Genomic DNA, 19327 nt, shown 5'->3' on the forward strand with positions numbered 1-19327 from the left:
AAGCCTATATACTTAAAATTGAATACTGATTCTGGGAGCCTTGACCTAATTTGTAGGGCGATCTCTGATACCTCATTTATTCATTCAGTTGGAAAATGGTGTAGGTGTCTCTCTCCAGCGTTTGAGGTGCTGTGCCACGGTCAGTATTTACACAGCATGGTGATACCTTGGTGTTGGTGAGGTGATCACCCGAACAGGAGGCCATCTGCTCTGAGTCCTATGGAGTAGGAGAGTGAATGGTGAGACTGCTGAAGCAGCCTCCCAGAGTAGCAGGTACCACAGCTCCTGCCAAGCTCCAGGCAAGTGTTGTGATCTTGCTGTGAGGATGATACTGACTCCTAATCCAGGCTGCTCTGTCAGGTGTAGCCTAGGAGTGTGCGAGTACACAGCTGAGGAAAACATGCAGGCCGACTCAATGTGAGTGATAAAGCATGATTCAACTTTATTGCCCGAGATAGCGTGCATTTATACCAAATACCATAATTATGCATAGTTGTCTCTATCCAATAGGCAAAGCACTAAAAGGTTACATTTACTTGCTCCACCTACTTGGGTTTAGCTAGCTATGCGCATCCCGCATTCTTCTGACTCTTATCTCTTCAAGGATATCCTGACCTTGCCTTAGTTAGTACTTTTCCATTCCCCCTTTCCCACGGCCTAATAGACAAGCTAACTAAGGCCTACTTATGTCAACTAAAATGGGCTCTGCTCGTACAGTTGCTTGGTGGACTCATGTCCATGCTCCTTGAGCCAATCCCTGACAGGAGTGCTTTGCAGGGATGCCAGAGTCTTTTCCCCTAGGGTGACAATATCCCCATCATAAGAATATGATCACACTTCAAGCACTGAGAATAGGATACATGCAACCCTGAAAGATTTTCTTCATGTTTCAGAATGTTTTCAACAGGTACAGGACACTTCTGTTACGGTTTATGAGAGTTTGATCTATACAGAACTGTGGGTTGTTCTTTCTCCCCTAGTCTAAGGTAAACTATTTAGAAGGCAAACTGAAATAATTTCTGTAGTGACTGCAGCAAAATGCACTCAGAACCGTAATGCAGAAACATGAAAGTAAATTCTTAGCTTGGCTAGAATAGGTGTAGATATATCAACATAACTAAGATATATTTGTGTAATATAAGCTGAATTCTGAAATTAGGTTTAGCATTTTCATAGCTGATCCAACTGTAGGGGGTATGGCTGGTTTAGCTGTGCCATCAAATGCCTTATAGTAGTTAACAGACCAGGAACGCATCCTGACAGGCTTCTTACTGTGAATTGTACCATTGAAATCAATAATTCTTTAGAAAACTACTGAATCTTTCACCTGAGTATGTTTTTGAGAATTAAGCCTGAAGTTAGCAGTACAATTATGGGCTTAAAGGGTGGACTGCTGAAAGCTGATAATGAAAGCTACATAAAAATTCTACCAATAAAACCATATTGGAAAAGACCTGCTGCGTGTTCCATTGACAGCCACGGGAAATTGCACTCCAGGCACCCATGATCCCTCTCTTTGGTGCTTTTCACTCTTAGCACCTTCCAGGAAGCTTGTAGGGAAGCCAGAAAGTAAATACACTGAAAAAGGAGAAGGGAAAACTTCTTTATGGAGAGCCAGTGTCACAGATTGAGACCGTCTGTGTGGCTGGTGGACCAGCTTAAGTGTATTAAAACCTTGCTGAATTTTCCAGTCATTAATTGGAAAAATGCAGCTTGAAGTAACCCAAGGCTAAAATCAGGCTTACAACAGGCAGTACATCTGGTCATATGTAGGTCTATGGAAATTAAAGGTTGATGGCATCGGACTCTGTACTTTTTGTCTCAAGTCAGCAAAAGAAGTGGGTTTTGTGAAGCTTCCAACTCACATGTTACAAACTTCGGACTGCACATGGTAATTGAAACAGAGCTTTCCCTGCTAAACACTTTCTGAGGATACACTGCCTTTGATCATTGCTGAAGGGGAACTGTGGAATATCAAGCAGGCTGATCCGCATCAAGGATGCAATGTCTAGAAGCAGTGATTGATTTCCACCATTGTTTCCATCAGGCTAGGGACTAGGAAGAAAAAGATGGTGATAACTGCCAACCTCTGGCTGCTGGGGGGTAGAAAGCAAATGGAGGAGGGGAGGAGAGAGGAGAGAGGAGAGAGGAGAGAGGAGAGAGGAGAGAGGAGAGAGGAGAGAGGAGAGAGGAGAGAGGAGAGAGGAGAGAGGAGAGAGGAGAGAGGAGAGAGGAGAGAGGAGAGAGGAGAAGAGAGGAGAGGAGAGGAGAGGAGAGGAGAGGAGAGGAGAGGAGAGGAGAGGAGAGGAGAGGAGAGGAGAGGAGAGGAGAGGAGAGGAGAGGAGAGGAGCCTTGACAGTGGAGTAGAAGCTCCTCACTAGGGGAAAAAGAGTAGAATGAAGCCATGCACTGCACTCAAGAATGAGGAGAAGAAGCAAGGAAGATATTGTTTGGCAAAGCAGAAGAGAGAGCCAGCCAGCAGAAAAAGAAATGGAGATAACCAGAGATTCCAGCAGCAGGAAGGGTGAGAATGATATAAAGAAGAATATGAGTGAATAAAAATACTTTCTGAATGACAGAAAGTGTTTGACTTGAGACTGTGATGAGAGACTCTTGGAAACCTCCCCATATGTCCATAGCTCAAATGGATCTAGAGAGAAGAGGATGTGCTACACCCAAGAGCTGTGATATAGCATTTGAAACTTTTCCTCAGTTTTCAATAAAGGCAACAAACAGAACGTGGAGAACACAGAATACCAAAGAGGAATGATATGAAATTTTCTGAGCTGAAAATAATTGGAAGCGAAGAGAACTAGGCAGAAGTGTTGTATCTGCTTGTCCTGTTCTTACTGTTCCTGAGCCATTTGCTTATGGCTCTGGTTACAGGGAGGATTGTGGCCCAGGGATACTCTTGGTTTGATCCAGTATGACCCTCATGTTGTTGCACGAGTGTAGAAATGACAGTGTCTCAGGTAGAAGCAAAATGCAAAGAGCAGGATGCAGTTAAGTAGATAAAAGCAGCTTCTCTCAAGCTGAGATGAGAAGGCATGAAATCACAAGTCTGCTGTTAGGGATTTTTAATGAATCTATCAAAAGAGGGGTGGAACTATGTAACTGGAGTATAACAAGGGTATGTTATATGTAAAAGGGGTAAAAATAGTTCCGTTAGTCTGACGCTTAACACTATATGAGGCAATAGAATTAACATAGATAGAAAGAATAGAGAATTTGGGAGTAAATATGAAATTGAATAAAATAGCACATGTTTACCGAAGGTAGGCTGTGTCAAAAGAATCTCATCTCTCTTTCTTTGATAAGAAAAAAGCTGTGATTCCCTTTAACAAGAAAAGTATAGTAAAGTTAATCTAGCTGAAATTCTGTAAAGAGATTGCTATAGTGCCTTTGGGAAATGATAAGATAAACCAGAAAAGCTGTTATTAGTACAGATTGGGAGGGACCAGTGGAGAGGAAGACTGCATTTTGGAGTATTTAAAAAAAAAAATGATAAAGTGAGGGCTTACAGTTTGGAATGATGGAGAAACATGAGTGTATCTGTTGGTGAGTTGTGATGTGGCTATGAGAATTCAAGTACATTGCTGGAATACATTGTGTGAGGGATAGCAAAGAAATATTATTTCTGTTATGTAAGGTGGGGTGGTACCTTATCTGGAGTAGTATGGGGTTATATTCTTTTGATCACCCCATCTCAGAGATGATAGATTGCAGACCTGCATAATATGTAAATTAATATGAGAAACGGAAAGCCTGAATACAAGAAGTGACTGAAAATAATGGGGCATATTTATCTGGTAATGCGAAGGTAGAGAGGGAATCTGAAGCAGATAACATAGAAGAAGAATTACTAAAGCAGAGGATAGTGTTGATAGAAATACAGAAGGATGTGAAACAGTTAGGAATATGTTAAAACTGGAACTTATTGCACTGGAACAGTTTCTAATCTAGTCTGAAGCAGAAGTTGTTGAACAGTTTCTTAAAAAATCCAAACAAAATTTGTATTTAACAGAGAAATGTGCATTCCTGAATCATGTGAGATCCTGTCTGACTTGTCTATCCCACTGTAGCATTAGACATGGTGAGATAGCCCAGTCCACAGGGCCATAATTATCATTTAAAAGCTCTTGGATGACCACCAGCTATTTTTGGAATAACAGCTGAAATCCAAATTCAGCTAACCTTCACATTATTTTTCGCTTCTTCCTGGTCATCCCAAGGAGTGGATGAGTTGTTGCCAACTCCCTTGTCTTCAATCTGCTGTTTACAGCGTATCGGAATTAAAAGCAAACAGTGAAAATGATCATATGAGTACAATTCTGGAAATGAATAACTACTTGACAGGGTTCAACCTGGCGGATGTTACATGGGATTTGCAGTGGGTGTTTGCTGTGGACGGAGGTGTTGGCCAGGCAACAGGTGACAGCAACCCTGCACTGTGCTTTTTACTTTGCAAGCCTGGAGTTCTAGTCCCAGTATATGTATTGTCAGAGGTACGAGTAGTTACTGCACTGGTTTTATGGTGGGTTTTGTCTTGTGCATATGCAGTTACACATCAGCAGAAACCTCTTTTCATTCCTTAGTTTTCTGGAGTCACACATTGCAACTGGCCAGCTGCTGAGAGGCAAATGTGAAATAATTATTGCTAATGAATAGTAGAGCAAGACCACGACATTTATTTTCAAAATACAAGTTCATTATCCATCTTACATATGATTCAGTTAACATTATTGCTGTTGTAGAAATAATTTATGCACAGAAATAAGTGAAACAAATTTGTGGGCAGGTGAGTTCTCATTACATTTGGCTAGCAAGCCCAGAGTTGGCCTACAACAACAACAACAACAAAAAGAGTTTCAAACAGATCTCTAAAAAAAGGGATAAATTAGGCATGTGACTTCCACTGAAGGTTTTGGTAACATACAGAATAATCAAATCTGAAATAGGACAGGATCCAATGAGAAAATAACTTACTCTGATCCCATTTAATGTCAAAAATGTGGTTATTCATGGCTACATTGCTAACAGCATAGCTGCCTAACAGGAAAGCTGGCTTAAACATTTTTCAATTAATCTGGAGGTTTCCTGCTTTGCAGGAAAAAATAAAATCCATTGAATGATACATTGTTTCTGTGTTTACAGTTTTTTGGGTTTTTTTTTTAAGAAATCTTGCTTTCCACTGCCAAAAAAAACAGGTGAGTCAGGATTTATCATTCATCTTGGAGAACACAGAAAGTGATGTTTGTCTTCTGAGCTACAGTCCAGAATGACGCCTGAGGCTGGAGATTCAGAATGCTCGCAGTGCAAGTTTCCTTGGGTGTGTAAGAGAATCAGAACCACGATCCTGCTCCTGTCTGTAGGTTACAACACTGCCATTCTTCCCCAGCTCCTTCCAGAAACAAGTGCCAGTTAAAATGGAAGAGAGATTTTTGCATGCCAGCTAGGTAAATGGAAGACACCTCTGCTCACACACCTGGCGAACCAGCAGGACTGCAGGGGATCTGTTCTTTATACCTCATAACTCTGACTTTTACAATGCTGGAGAGAAAAGCGTTCATTGCTTTTCTCTTTTTTCTAAATCAAATTGTAACCCTTTCAACACAATAGTGTTGATTAAGCTTATTCAGAGCAATGTGCTGGTGGCACCAATGATGTTTTTATAGTCATGATCCCATTATTGCTGGACAAGTGTTAGCAAAGGTGAATTGTTGTGGTTTTTTTTAAGAAGTATTTTAGAGAAAGACAGGTCTTATTGTGGCAGAAGCAATAATGGCAACTTAAAGCTAAGAGAGAAATCCCAGCAATTGAGAGTAATGTTTTCTACCTGAGGTGTTTCAAGGATCCTCTTTCCCCCCTCTTCGATTTCTCTTAATACTTATGAATTCACAACATCTAGGGAATATCATACAATGTTAAAGTTTAAAAACATATTTTCTTGCACCTTCTTAAATTCTGAACATGACAGTAGATGCTCTGTGCTGGTCTCAAGAAGTCCTCCCACAGATCAAGGGAAAGCCTGAAGAACAGGACAATGGCCACACTGATTTGCATCAAGGCTCTAACCACAAGTGAATGTGTAAGGAAGGATAAGAGCACAGCAAGAGTATATTCCAGTCCCAAGTATTCTTTCAACCTTCAACTGTTTTCACCCGTTTCCTAAGCTTGCTGTGCTTTTGCACATAGATGGAGGTACTTGCTCAGTCTTCCTTGAAACCACGTAAAATTATTGCGTCTGCAACACCTTTTTGGCAAGAAAGTGTACAGATGTGTCATCCCTCTGTAAAAGTCACCTCCTTTTGCTCATTTTGAACTTGACTTCCACTACCTTCACTTGACACCCCTACTTTTTGAGAGGAGACTGTGAACAGTCAGTCTCTGTCCATCTTCCCTGGGCCATTTGGGATTTCATAGAACTCTCTCATATTGTCCCAAACCATCTATTCTCCCAGCTGGCAAATCTCAGACTACCCAGTTTTTCCCAGTACAGAAGCTATTCCAGACTTGGACCATCCTTGTTGCCCTTCTCAGACCTTAGTTCTGAATTCTATTTTACCCTTTCTGAGATGGGAGAAGCTGACTGAATGCATTACTGGAGGTGCAGGTGAGCTATGGGTTTATAAAAAGTGTTGCAAATTATAGAATTGCTTTGTTTTTCTCCTTTGTCCTGTCTTTTTTTTATATAGTGCTTTGGGTTTCATGCTCTTTGAAGCAAGACTCTCAGTTCCCCTTGAATCTGTGCAGACCCCAAGAAAGGAGCAGAGAGCTGGGATGCACAAAATCTGAAGTCATGTTCTTGGTTCTGGCTGTGACTGCCCAGTGTAGTGTTGGCAAGTCATTTAACTTTTTCTTTTCATGTTCAAGGTACTCTCTGAGCTGTGTCAAGGATGACAAGTTTCTTTTCAGTGTCATCACTGTGGGGGAAATCATGCTGTGCTGGCAGCCACCAGTCCCTAGCAGGGGTTTGAAGATGAAAGACTTTGGAATACTGATGGGGATTTGGGGCAGCGGTCGTAGATGAGGATTCAGGTCCATGGAGCAGCGTGCTCTTGGAGCACTTTGCATACATCATGACATTGTCACATCATTGCACAGAGCTGTGCTGGCATCATCTTCATGGTCCAGCACAGCCTGGGGACTTCTAAGCTCTCTCCTTCCAGTTGCTGGCACCCATGCTTCTCGTCCTCCTTGGTGGTTAATCCAATCTGGATTTTGCAGGTGACCACCCATACAGATACAGAGAATAGAGAGCACATTCACACAAAGAATAGTTAGGAAGAGAGTTTAGTAAGAAGATGGTTATAAGACTGTGGTGATCAGGCACAAGGCTGTGTCAGACAAACATAACAACCAGCCACCTGCTGGCAATCAAACAGCCCCTGTTGTGCTCTCTTTTCTCCATTTGTCCATGCTGCTGCTTCTTCCATCCACCTGGATTTTTCCCTTTCTCCACCCTTGTCTCCTTCTATATCAACAGCCTGCCCCTAATTACTTTTTCCCCATTGGTCACATTTTTGCTATATCCATACCCAAGTTTGCCACTTCTGGCGTAATTTACTAGGCAATCTTAGCCTTACATGATATTACTGATACAGTTACCTAGAGACTGCTGGTCTTGCAAGATACCACTCCCTAAAAGATTTCCAATACTTGCATACCTGTAGGTATATCACCATACCTTCACATATGCGGGCTCGTCCACTTGTAGTGTTCCCTGGCCAGGACGACGGGTTTTTCGACAGTATCAAAACAATTTCCACAAGAGCTGGACAGCAAACTGCCCTTTGCACGTTGGCTGTATATTGTATGAGCTTATGGATCTGTGAATGCATCAGTTTGGAATTACCTAGTGTTTGACTGGAGGATTTCTAAATCCTGTGAGCTTTACTTAACAGGTGAGGTCTTAAAGCTCACCAGGCATGGATGAGAGAATGCTCGTGCTTGATCAAGCATGTATGATATCATTACTGAAGCTGATGAACTGTTATCAAGTGAGATAGGGGTGGGACTACATGTGTGCTTTTAGCACATCTCATCATGAGGTGGCTTGAATGAGCTGAGGAAGACAAGACTAACTGCATTCAGAGAAAAGCACCTTCCAATGGAGCTGAATCAGGAACAAACACTGAAATTATTGCAGCTCAGCTGGGAATGGCATCTTGCTAAACTTATCATAAAGTCATTGCCTTAACTCAAGTGCCCTTATCATTAGGTGCTGGTGTTAGAAGCTTCAGATTCTTCTGTATTCAAGATCAAAGGACTCAAGTTTTTCAGTGACATACTGTGGAGGGGGTTTTGGTAAATAAAGACTTTGTTGATGAATTAGTCTGGCTCAAAGGAATCTCAAGGCTGCTTCTGGGAGCTGAGAGCAGAGTCTGCTGTGAGAAAGAGGGGCGTTCCACAATCACCGGGGTCCTGGCGTGAATCATCGGACGTATCGTCAGTGAGACTCCAGAGCACGGACAGCCCACGATACTCATTTGATGAATCCATGCTTGGAGCGTGGACGCGTGATTAGAATATAGTTACGTATATAAGGAGACTCGTTTCTGTAAAAAATGGCTTAGCGTGATTCACATTGAATCAACTTGTTTTGCTGAGTCCTTATCTTGCTCTTACAACATACAGTCTGAAGGACTTGTAGATAGACAAGAAATACATTTTCTTTTCAAATTTTTTTTTCTTTTCAACAGAGTGATGAAATGAACAAGATCTCAAAGGCTGCTAAAATAGTGGAGCGGATGGTGAATCAGAACACATTTGATGGCATTGCACAAGGTATGACCCTGCTGGGAGATGCTTCTGACTCAAGCCAGAACTCCTAGAGATGAGTGGCCACAGCTGTAGCAAGGATTGCAACAGCTCCTTTGGGGAAGCTGGCTTGTGGTAAAGGAAGCAAACAGGGATTTCAGCAAAAGATGTCAAGGCAGAGGTAAACAGTGGAAGATTAGGGCACAGCTAGTGCCTTTACATGAGCAACTGGTTTGTTAGCTTATGGCATGCTAGTATCTTAAATGCTGAATGTTAGAGAAACAGAGCTGAAATGACCAGGGCTAGGAACCTGCTGGCTCACACAGGCAAACAGTACAGCGGACTGTGAGCATGCAAAGTGCATGTCACATCAGCCCTGCCCTGCGTGGGCTGGAGACAGCAGCATGGTCAGCATTGCCCTCCCTGCAGCACTTAGGTCCCTCAGCAGGTACTTCTCTCCTGGATGCAGGTGCTGGTGACAGCAGCCAGTGCCGAGCAGCATTTTGCTGGCATACAGGTCCCAGCCATGCTGACATACTCAGCCTCGATGTTATTTTGCAAGGGTTTTGCTATCTCTGCTCAGCTCCCTCCTGAAAGGCTGCATCTAGATCCGGGAGTGACCTGAGGTCACTTCTCACCCGGAGCCTGTGCTACCTTGTTCATTCTTTGTCTGCTTTTAGACCATCGGCTTTTTTTGTGTGAGGACTTGGTGCTCGGTAAAATGCATTTACTGGACTTAGGTACTGGTTTTGAGTTGAGGCTTAAGGACTGAGACAGTTTTTATACTAACAGTTGAGTTGTGCAGAGGCTGTGAGGATAACAGTGTTTTTTAAAGCTTCTCTGGTACTGGACTATGCTGATTTATTTTAGGTTTATTCACCGGAATCTTGTCCTTGATTTTTTTTTTTTTTGTTTTAGATTTTAAATATTTTGAGGATGACTCGGATGAATTCAGAGACCAGAAAGGAACCCTCCTCCCACTCTGGAAGTTCCAGTATGAAAAAACCCGTAGACTTGCAGTTACTGCCATCTCCTGGTAAGGCTCATCATTGCAAACTTACTCTTGGCGAGGGAGTGGAATTGAATGTCATGGCACCTTACAAGGCGGAGCTGGTTTCTCTGGGAACACTGTTTTGAGTAATAACAATCAGATGCTTTGGCAGCACCTAGACATATGTGGTGCTTCTGGATGCAAAGCACCTTGTGTAAAGCTGAATGTGGCAAGTTTGTGCCATTCAGCAAAAGGTGAAGGCACAGCGGGCTCTGTGCAGCGCTAGGCTGAAGTAAGTGCAGTTAGCGGAGCAAGGAAGAGTTGTTTCTTGGGAAAGCTGCATTAGACATATCATATCTTTGGACAATATACTGTAGGAATCAATTCTGAAAAGCCCAGAGGAGGAGAAGGGATAGTGACTATTTTTTTGACAAGTATCAACACAGGAGCATTAAAGTACCAGAACGTTGAAAGGCAAACATTGCATGTCCCAGACAGATATTGCCACAGACTATAAGATGCAGAGGCACTGATACCAGACAAGAGACCTTCATGCACGGTACATATTCAATTGCTGCCCAGACTGCAGTGCTACTTGTATACCGGGGTCTTGCACAGTTCAGTTTAGTAGGTATTTCCCCTGCAGTCCATGTTTGCATATTTATTCCTGCTCGGTCCGAAATGACCACTCATACTTTGAAGTCAACTCTCTTTTTCTGCAATGTTATTGCCATGGAAAAAACACTCACCATCAAACGGAATGAGTCCTTCTACTTTTTAACATGCTCGATCCTTCCCAAACTGGCTTAGTTCATGCACTGAGCATGGGACATGCATGGTCAGCTCCTGCCCTGTGCTCCTGTGTGCTCCTCCCCTCATTCATTTGTGGGGCAATGTGAACACATCTGTGTCTTGCCAAAGAGGATCTATGGAGAGACAGAGCAGGATTGCTCTGTCCTTTCAAGCCACCGCAGTAATGATGTTTTAATAGAGTATCAAGAATGCAGTTGTGCAAAAATTACAAAATAACAGTAGAATTAGATGTAAAATTGGGGAGCAAAAGCATCTGATATAGGTAGTTTTTGCTGCTGTTATTCTTGTCTTCTGGAAATAATAACAGAAAGATGGCCCTGAAATTGAAAGAATGATCCCAAATTGCCTTATGTGATAAGCTTTTCTAATTTAATTTTTCTTTTCACATTGTTAACAGTGATGGTGCATTCAGTGGTTAGAGCAAGAGCATTAGGATGCCTAGTTATATTTTCAAGTGAAAAAGGAGAAATGAAAAAAGAAGTGGTTTTATTTTATCAATTCAGAATAGCAAGTGACAGAAAACACTCATTAGAAAAATTTCACATACATTCGTTTCACAGAATAGTTATCCACTGGTTGTGCTCTGTGAGCTCAGGGACAGCAACAGCACTGACCTTTGTCTCATGAAAGCCCTACAGGGTCAGTCCACACACAGCAGAAGTTGTGAGGAAGGTAGATGTTTTCCAAATAAAGGGATTTTAGAAAACATACTTGATGGCTAATTGCTCATGGTCAGGATACCTCAACAAATATACCAACCAAGTGGGTCAGAAGGAGATTTCTTTTCCTGGTCTGTGGGAATGATCATGAATTTGTGAACTGATAAGTGTCTCTTAAAGCATCTCCCATTATTTAATAACAGGTAGGGAAACTAGATTTATTGAATATTATTCTGTTGTGGTTTAGAAGCTCCTGTTTTCTTTCCCCTGAAAGATGGAAAGCAGAGCATTTCTGCCTTTTTCCTTTCCTCAAAGACCTCCTTTTAAAAAGTAAACTTTCCCTTATTATGAAATGGTTGAGAAGTACTGGAGATTGACATCATGTCTATCTGTGGCCTTTTTATACTTTTCATCTGCTTCTGGGGTCTTCTGATGTAGTATTTTGTATGCATCTTGCATCTGGAAGAATTGTTCATGCACAAACTTTACTAGTGCATGTGTTCAAAGGGTCAAGCCCTCAGACTGCATGCCGTCCTGTGAGAATGGACTCTGACGTTAATGTGTGAAACACTGTGCATTTCTGTGGAACTATACAATTAATAATAAATGCCTTATTATGTATATTTTCTCATTACAGGAATCCAAAGTACAAGGACCTGTTTGCAGTGGGGTATGGCTCTTGTAAGTAACAAATGCAAAAGAATCATTGAGAGATTTAGCGTATTAAACAAGTGCACTGAGGTAAAATAATATAGTACTCTGGGGCATGGATTGCATCTCATGGAAAGGAGTCACCTAATTTAAAGGCAGTAAATTGAGATTTAACTCATGATAGGGATTAGGCTTTTATATTCCATGACACAAACATTCAGAAATGCATATGCACCATTAACCAGGGTTTTTGGCTTATGACAGTGCTGACTCTCCCTTTTGTGAAGGACTTGCCTCTAAAGCACCACTTAATCCTTTTAATCTTACTTGGTGGGCTCCGATTTCTTCATTCCTGCCCTTCTAATTGCTGAAAGACCGCATGTGTTATATTTTGCCAGAAGCTAATGAAGAGATACTTCTCTAAGTGTAAACTCATTGCTTTCTTGTTAGGAGACACCTTCCAGGGGTGTTTCAGAGGATAAGCTCTCTATTAGGACACATTAGGTCAGGATATTGTGAAAAGGCACTTTCCCTGCTATAGGGTCTGGGATTGGACATGGGATAATTTGAGTAACAATGAACATAAGGTTTAGGGGTTGCTGTGTTAGTCCATATTAATCTTTATGCAATACTACTGCTGTCGTGTTCAAGAAATGGAAAACTAACAATCTGATATTTTCTCCCTTTTTTGTTGTTGTTTTGCTGTGTGCATTCCATCTACCTGCTCAGTTTACAAATATGTCTATTTATTTTTTTTAGCAATGTGGGAATCTATATCAACAACCTTGCATTTCCTACTGCTCAGCATCCCTTGCTGCTTACAGACACACTTACTGCTGTATTCTGAATTCCTGTCTTCACATTTCCCCCTTTACTCCTGTGTAGACGGATAGTAATGCAACCATGAATAAACAGTCTCTCTTCCATGATTTCTCACTCTTCTACTTTCTAGCTCTACCTGCAGTACTGACTGTCACAGGGCACTGCATTCGAGTAGTTCTCCTCAGGGACCACTGCTTCCTAGGGAAATACCCAAAGGGAGGAGATCAGTTGTGAGACAAGTGTTCCTGGGGTCTTTCTTGCCCAGGTAGTGTTGGCTCCTCAATGTTATTTTCTCAGCAGACTACTCACTAAATTTTTTAGATCCCCAGAATGTGCTTCTAGGACTTACCACGACTCTACTCCTCTCCGCTGTTAGCAGTTGCTCTGAAGTCACATTGCTGGCATTTTCATGTAGTGATAGTGACCTTCAAGCCTCAGCTTTACATCAGATGGTTGTTGTTAATTAACAAGGGAATACAGATGAATGACTGCATTCCCAAACTATTTTAAGTCTCCTCTGGCTTTTACTCAGAGCTTGTGAAGATCACAGCAGTACCCCACCTGCCTATCTCCAGGGCGTCTGCTCCTTGTGAAGACGTCCCCCCAGATCTTACCATTAACTTTGACACAAAGCAGAGAGGGGCTGAGAAAATGACAGTATTGCAAAGGCAGCAGAGCCTTCTCCGTCCTGCAAGAAGAGGACAAACAGAACAGTCAGACTACAGTCGTTAGGTTTGTGGGAAGGACTAGGTGTTTTCATTCAGTCAGTCTCCCCACTGTCTATAGCAGGAGAGGTGTCCTTCTTCTCTGAGTATTAATATTTTATTTATTTAGTAAATCTGACTCCCCTGTAGGGCACTAAATTTTCCATCAGGCTTGAAATAAGGATCAGTCATGGTGCTACAGGTAACCAGTGGCTGAGAATTGCAGATAGCATGATTAGGCACTAAAATTTTTGCCCTAAATACCTCAACTGTAGGAATTCTTTGTGGAGGACAGAGACTGGAGGAGCCAAAGAGAGGACCTTGCCAGTAGCTACATCTTTGCCCACCAGCCCTTCCAGTTAATCTGTATGTGCTTGCAAATTACAGGTGAATATTTTGGTAGTGTTCTTTGTGCTGAAAAGATAGAATCTGATGTTGAATATTCTGAACTGCAAAGGCAGGTTATTTGGTATTTATTTTAAGGGAACCATTTTGTTTTGAATGGATGCTGAGGGCCCTGAGCTTTGATAAAATGACTAATCAGATTAATTGTTGAGAAAATGTAGTGTGGCGATAAAATGCTAAGCAGTGGGCTCCAAGGAAATCACTGTTATCAGGAAAGTGATCTTGAAGTCATTCAAGTATGTGTTTCTTGTCAAACACATCATAGTGCTCAGCAATAGTCAAAAAGGCAAAATAAAAATTGATGACAATTACTATTAAAGAAAAAGAAAACAATACTTCTGATACAGTGGAAACAAAGTAGAAAACTACGTGTAAAGCAGCAGTAAAAACAATAGAAAACTAAAAAGAAAACAAAGCAATATTCATGATAAACTGATGTCTTGGTTACTGTGCGCAGTTCCGGCTGTGAACTCTGAAGAGGAATGTCTTAGGCTAAGCAAGGATTGGAAAAGTTCCAGAACAGGGCAGCAAGGATGAACAGAAATATATATGATGACTTTTGATCAGAGAGAATAAACAAACTTTGGCTTCTACAACAGACAAGGTGGAGGGACATGGTGTGATCTGTAGAGTCCTGAGTGTCATGGGAAAAGTGAAAAGGGGTCCAATGCTCATTATTGCACATAACAAAGCATGAGGAAGACCTTATGAAATTATCGAGTAGCAGGACTAAGATAAATTTAAAACAGTATAATATGATACATAAAGAAATTGTGGAACTTTTCTTCCTTCCTTTGTGATCTGGAGGACAGAGATACATGTGAATTCAAAAGATGTTAGATAAGTTCATGGATGATCAGTTTCCTGTTGGAGGGACAAACCTTCTGATTCAACAAGTTCGTAATTGTGAGTTGCTGGAATCATTTTGTGCATACAATGGGACAGACCTTTCTTTGTGGAGGTTCTTAGAGTATTTAAGTAGTTGCAACTCAGTACTTTTTTGGATATGATATTTGGCTACAGGGACCTTTGCTGTGATTCCAAATAGTTATTCTTATGTGTTTCTCTGTGCTCCGACAATGAAACCAGATGGATTGTCTTCATTTATGCTACCAAGGATTACATTCTGCTTGCAATATTGACACATTTCCTTTTGCTCTTAAAATGACATTTTTCTCTTGAAGTTCACTCCATCTGAGCCCTGGAAATGTTCCTGTTAGTTTGCCAAGGAGCTTAAATTGGCCTGACAATCTCTTTAGTTCAGCAGGCAGCAGCTATTCTAAAGAGCAGATTAGGATCAGCCTTTGCAAAATAAAGCATGATGAGAAGTGCTCAGGATATTCCTTGCCTTGTACAGCACAGTAAATTCTTATTGTGCTCACATCCCCTGTGCTCTGAGAGTGTAGGGATTGGGCAGTGCCTTCCCACTACCCTGCCACCCCAGTGCCGCAGGAGAGATGCGAGATCAAGGGTGGTAACCTCCCTACTTAGCCGATTCAGACAGTTGTTCTAACTTCTTATACTCAGCAAGACTCTGATGTGTGCTTTCTGGCTTGTGCAGAAGTATTTGTGCTTAGTATTAGTTCTGCCAGGGTCTGTTTTGCCAAGGGCAATACACAGATGCAGAGGAAGGCAGACCCTAAGTCAGTGACTTGCCATCTATGTGGGCAAAAGATCCAGGAAAATTCTCATCCCATTTTGCAGTGGCCAAGAGAGGAGCCAAATAGCCCTGTGGAAGGGGTGGTCTCTCCCCATGGACTCTAGAGTGAGCCTAGGCACAGCACTCAGCATAGATGCTTGTCTCTTAGATCCCTAAAGAGAGGAGAGATGAATCTGGGCTAGAGCAGCTAATCCTGGAGTCACACAAGGGCTGGGATAGAGCCAGGAGCGGAACACAGATCTTTGGGTCTGCGGTGGCCATAGTTACATCACCAGTCTTTTGTGCAGCATGCATTTGGGAGCACTGCCAAGACACAAGTAATACGTTTGTCCCACTGCCCAAAGTATACTTTTTGAAACAAAAGGTCCCTTGTTTACTGTGAGTGCATTTCACTTCAGCGTGGTGAGTTCTTTACAAAAAGGGCCCTAGCCTCTCCCTTTCTTTTGTATCCCATTTCTGGAGTTTTCACCACTGATTTATTTGGATGGGGTTTGTGATGCTAATGGCGTTTCTTTGGCATGAAACAATCTCTTCTGAACAAGGAAATATTGTCATGGTAATTTGCAATCCAAGATCTATGCTCCTTGGCTGGCATTAATTTTTATTCCCATCAGGAGGAGCTATTTTTCTGGGTTTGTTTTAGCATAAATGAGCTTGCTAGGTTCCTGTCTAGACTGACAGCTTGCAGTGCAGTGTTCAGAGAGGCCGTGATGGGTGCTGGGCTTGTATTCTGCCTTGCTGATGGGAGCACTATGAATACAAACCCAGGTCTTAGCAATCACCTCAGTTCACGTTCCAGAAGCAAATTTGCCTCCGACAGCTTTCAGAGATGGCTTTTTATGTGCAGGTCCATGTGTCAGCACATGAGTTGAGTAGGGAAAAGCAGTACTTGTATGGCAAATGTATTTTATCCTACTGTTTCTTTGCACTCAGTGGATGTAACTTGCCGGTCACAAGGATGTGTGAGGAGTACGGACTCACACCCAAAGTGCTGGAGATCTGACTTATCTGACTGAGGTATCTACTCAGTTCTTCACAGTGATCAGTCTGAAATGGGGAACCATGTAGACAGAAATAGACCATGCAAAGATGCCTATACTGCTCTAGCTTTCGTGTGTAAGATCAACATGGGCAACACTAGTACATGGTCCTTTTACTGGTGTGTCTGCGACCAAAGTAACAGTTGTTATGACTCTGTGACTGAACTAAATTGGTGTAAAATCTGGGCCAGAGCTTTCACAGAGATGAGCTGGTATTTAAAAGATGTCCTGAGGCTCCCTGGTGCTGAGGAGTCATGGTTGAACATTGAGACCACAGGACAGATCTTGTTGGACTCTCCTGCAATGTAGCAACAGATAAGCACAAGAAGACTGGGTATAACTTACTGGACAGTCTTGTATTTTCCCGTTTCTCAAATGCCCTCTGTAATGAACATGAACAGTCTTTTATTTACTGCCCTCCACTAGTTGAGAGTGGCGGATGGTTACTGCAATAAGGGTATTCCTGAATGAGACATGCTCAGGGTGATTCAGAGGGAACAAGGGAAGGAGAAAATGAGCCAAGTGGCTTTAGCAGCAAGGTTCTGCAGCTTCCTACTCACCTCTGTGCTTTGTAGGCATTGCTTTCTCTGCTGAGGGTCTCACCCCTCAGAAATTCCACCACTATTGAGGTCAACTGAATCTGTTAATCCTCAGTGCTCCATGAGCACTTAGCACTAAAGGATCAGTATAGCTCCTGCAGGAGCTAGCTCCTCAGTGACGCTGAGAAACATTCCCTTCAGGAAGGCTAGTGAAGACAAGATGGCAATAGGAATGTCAAATAAGATTGTCATGGTCAAGGCATGTGCTTCTCTTACCTTGCAAACAGCTTCTTGGCCAGGATCTGATCCTGCACAGAGGGCTGAAAGGAGGATTCATTGCTACAAATGCTAATTGGTGATGAGTATTTGCAGGATAAGGCATTTAAAACAGAGGTTAGACTAAAGAAAATTACTAGTAACAAATGTAGCTCACTTATAGTGGTGAAAAGTCATCCTACAGGGACTGAGAGTATGGTTTGAGGTTTGCCATTTTCCTCTCCCGCTTATTATGCAAGAAGCCTGGGACCCCTCTGTCTAGAAAGCAAATAGTGGAAAAAAATGATTAGTAGAGAATTCCCAATCCACTGCTTCAAAGGTTTAACGAAAATTAAGATCAGGTCTGTCTTACACAGCACTTAGGAACATACACAGCCTGTTCCAAGCTGCAAAGACTTCTTCTAGGTCAAATACTTTGTTCTATAGCAAAGTATTTCTCTACCAAATATGAATTTCAGAGGTATAAGTAAGGAATCGTAGAATCATAGAATTATTTGTGTTAGAAGGAACCTCAAGGAACATCTAGTTCCAACCCCCCTGCTCTGGGCAGGGAACACCTTCCACTAGACCATGTTGCTCAAAGCCCCATCCAACCTGGCCTTGAACACTTCCAGGAAGGAGACATGCACAAATTCTCTGGGCAGCCTGTTTCAGTGCCTCACCACCCTCATAGTAAATAATTTCTTCCTGATATCTAATCTAAATCTACCCTCTTTCAGTTTAAAATCATTACCCCTCATCCTATCACTACAATATCTGATAAAGAGTCTCTCCCCATCTTCTCTGTAGGCCCTCTTCAGTAATTGAAAGGCTGCTATAAGGTCCCCCTGGAGCATTTTTTTCTCCAGGTTCAACAACTCCAACTGTCTCAGCCTGTCCTTATGTGGGAGGTGCTCCAGCCCCTTGTTCATCTCCATGCCCTCCTCTGGATCTGCTTGAGCAGTTCCATGTCTTTCTTATAGAATCATAGAATCATTTTGATTGGAAGAGACCCTTAAGAACATTGAGTCCAACCATAATCTAACTCTACCACTAAAGCATGTCCCTAAGAGCCTCATCTACATGTCTTTTAAACACCTCCAGGGATGGTGACTCCACTACTTCCCTGGGCATCCTATTCCAGTGCCCGACAACCCTTTCTATGAAGAAATGTTTCCTAATATCCAATCTGAACCTTCCCCTCTCAAAATCCCAGAGCTGGATGCAGTACTACAGGTGGGATCTCACCAGAGCGGAGTAGAGGGGCAGAATCACCTCCCTTAATCTGCTAGCCACATTTCTTTTGACGCAGCCCAAGATACAATTTGCCTTCTGGGCTGCAACTGCACGTTGCCAGCTCATATTCAGTTTTCTGTCTGTCAGTACCCACAGGTCCTCATCAGGGCTGCTCTCAACCCATTCATCACCAAGCCTGTACCCATGTTTGGGATTCCTCCAAACCAGGTGCAGGATCTTTCACTCGGTCTTGTGGAACTTCGTGAGGTTTGCATGAGCCCGCCTCTCCAACCTATTGAAGTCCCTCTGGATGGCATCCCTTCCTTTTAGATTATCAAGCACACCACTCAGCTTGGTGTCATCTACAGACTTGCTGAGGATGCACTCAATCCCACTGTCCATGTCTTTGACAGAGATACTGGTCCCAATAAGGACCCCTGAGGAGCACCACTCATCACTGGTCTCTACCTGGTTATCGAGTAGTTGACCGCAGCGTGGAGTGTGACCATCCAGCCAATTCCTTATCCACCAAGTTGTCCATCCATCAGTTACATGTCTCTATGTTTTAGTGACAAGGAAGTTGTGCAGGGAAGCATCAAATGCTTCTGCACAGTCTGGATAGATGACATCAGTTGCTCTTTCCTTATCAACCAATGCTGTAGCCCCATCATGCAAGGCCACCATATTTGTCAGGCACGATTTGCCCTTAGTGAAGCCATGTTTGCTGTCACAAATCACCTCGGTGTTGCTATGTTCCTCAGCCTGTAGTTTCTGGAAGGATTTGCTCAGAAG

At 42.5% G+C, this 19327-nt stretch overlaps 1 protein-coding gene across 1 annotated transcript in view; it reads left to right on the forward strand.

The window, feature by feature from the left end:
* DNAI1 (dynein axonemal intermediate chain 1) overlaps positions 1 to 19327 on the forward strand; it is a 152393-nt gene that overhangs the window by 23270 nt on the left and 109796 nt on the right. The window contains exons 10-12 of the mRNA XM_065047044.1: positions 8703 to 8787; positions 9679 to 9796; positions 11861 to 11904. Of these exons, the coding sequence (XP_064903116.1) occupies positions 8703 to 8787; positions 9679 to 9796; positions 11861 to 11904 (247 nt within the window). The remainder of the gene's footprint in view (positions 1 to 8702; positions 8788 to 9678; positions 9797 to 11860; positions 11905 to 19327) is intronic.

The sequence above is a fragment of the Columba livia genome, chromosome Z, assembly GCF_036013475.1.
Source record: "Columba livia isolate bColLiv1 breed racing homer chromosome Z, bColLiv1.pat.W.v2, whole genome shotgun sequence".
In the NCBI taxonomy this organism is placed as follows: Eukaryota; Metazoa; Chordata; class Aves; order Columbiformes; family Columbidae; genus Columba; species Columba livia.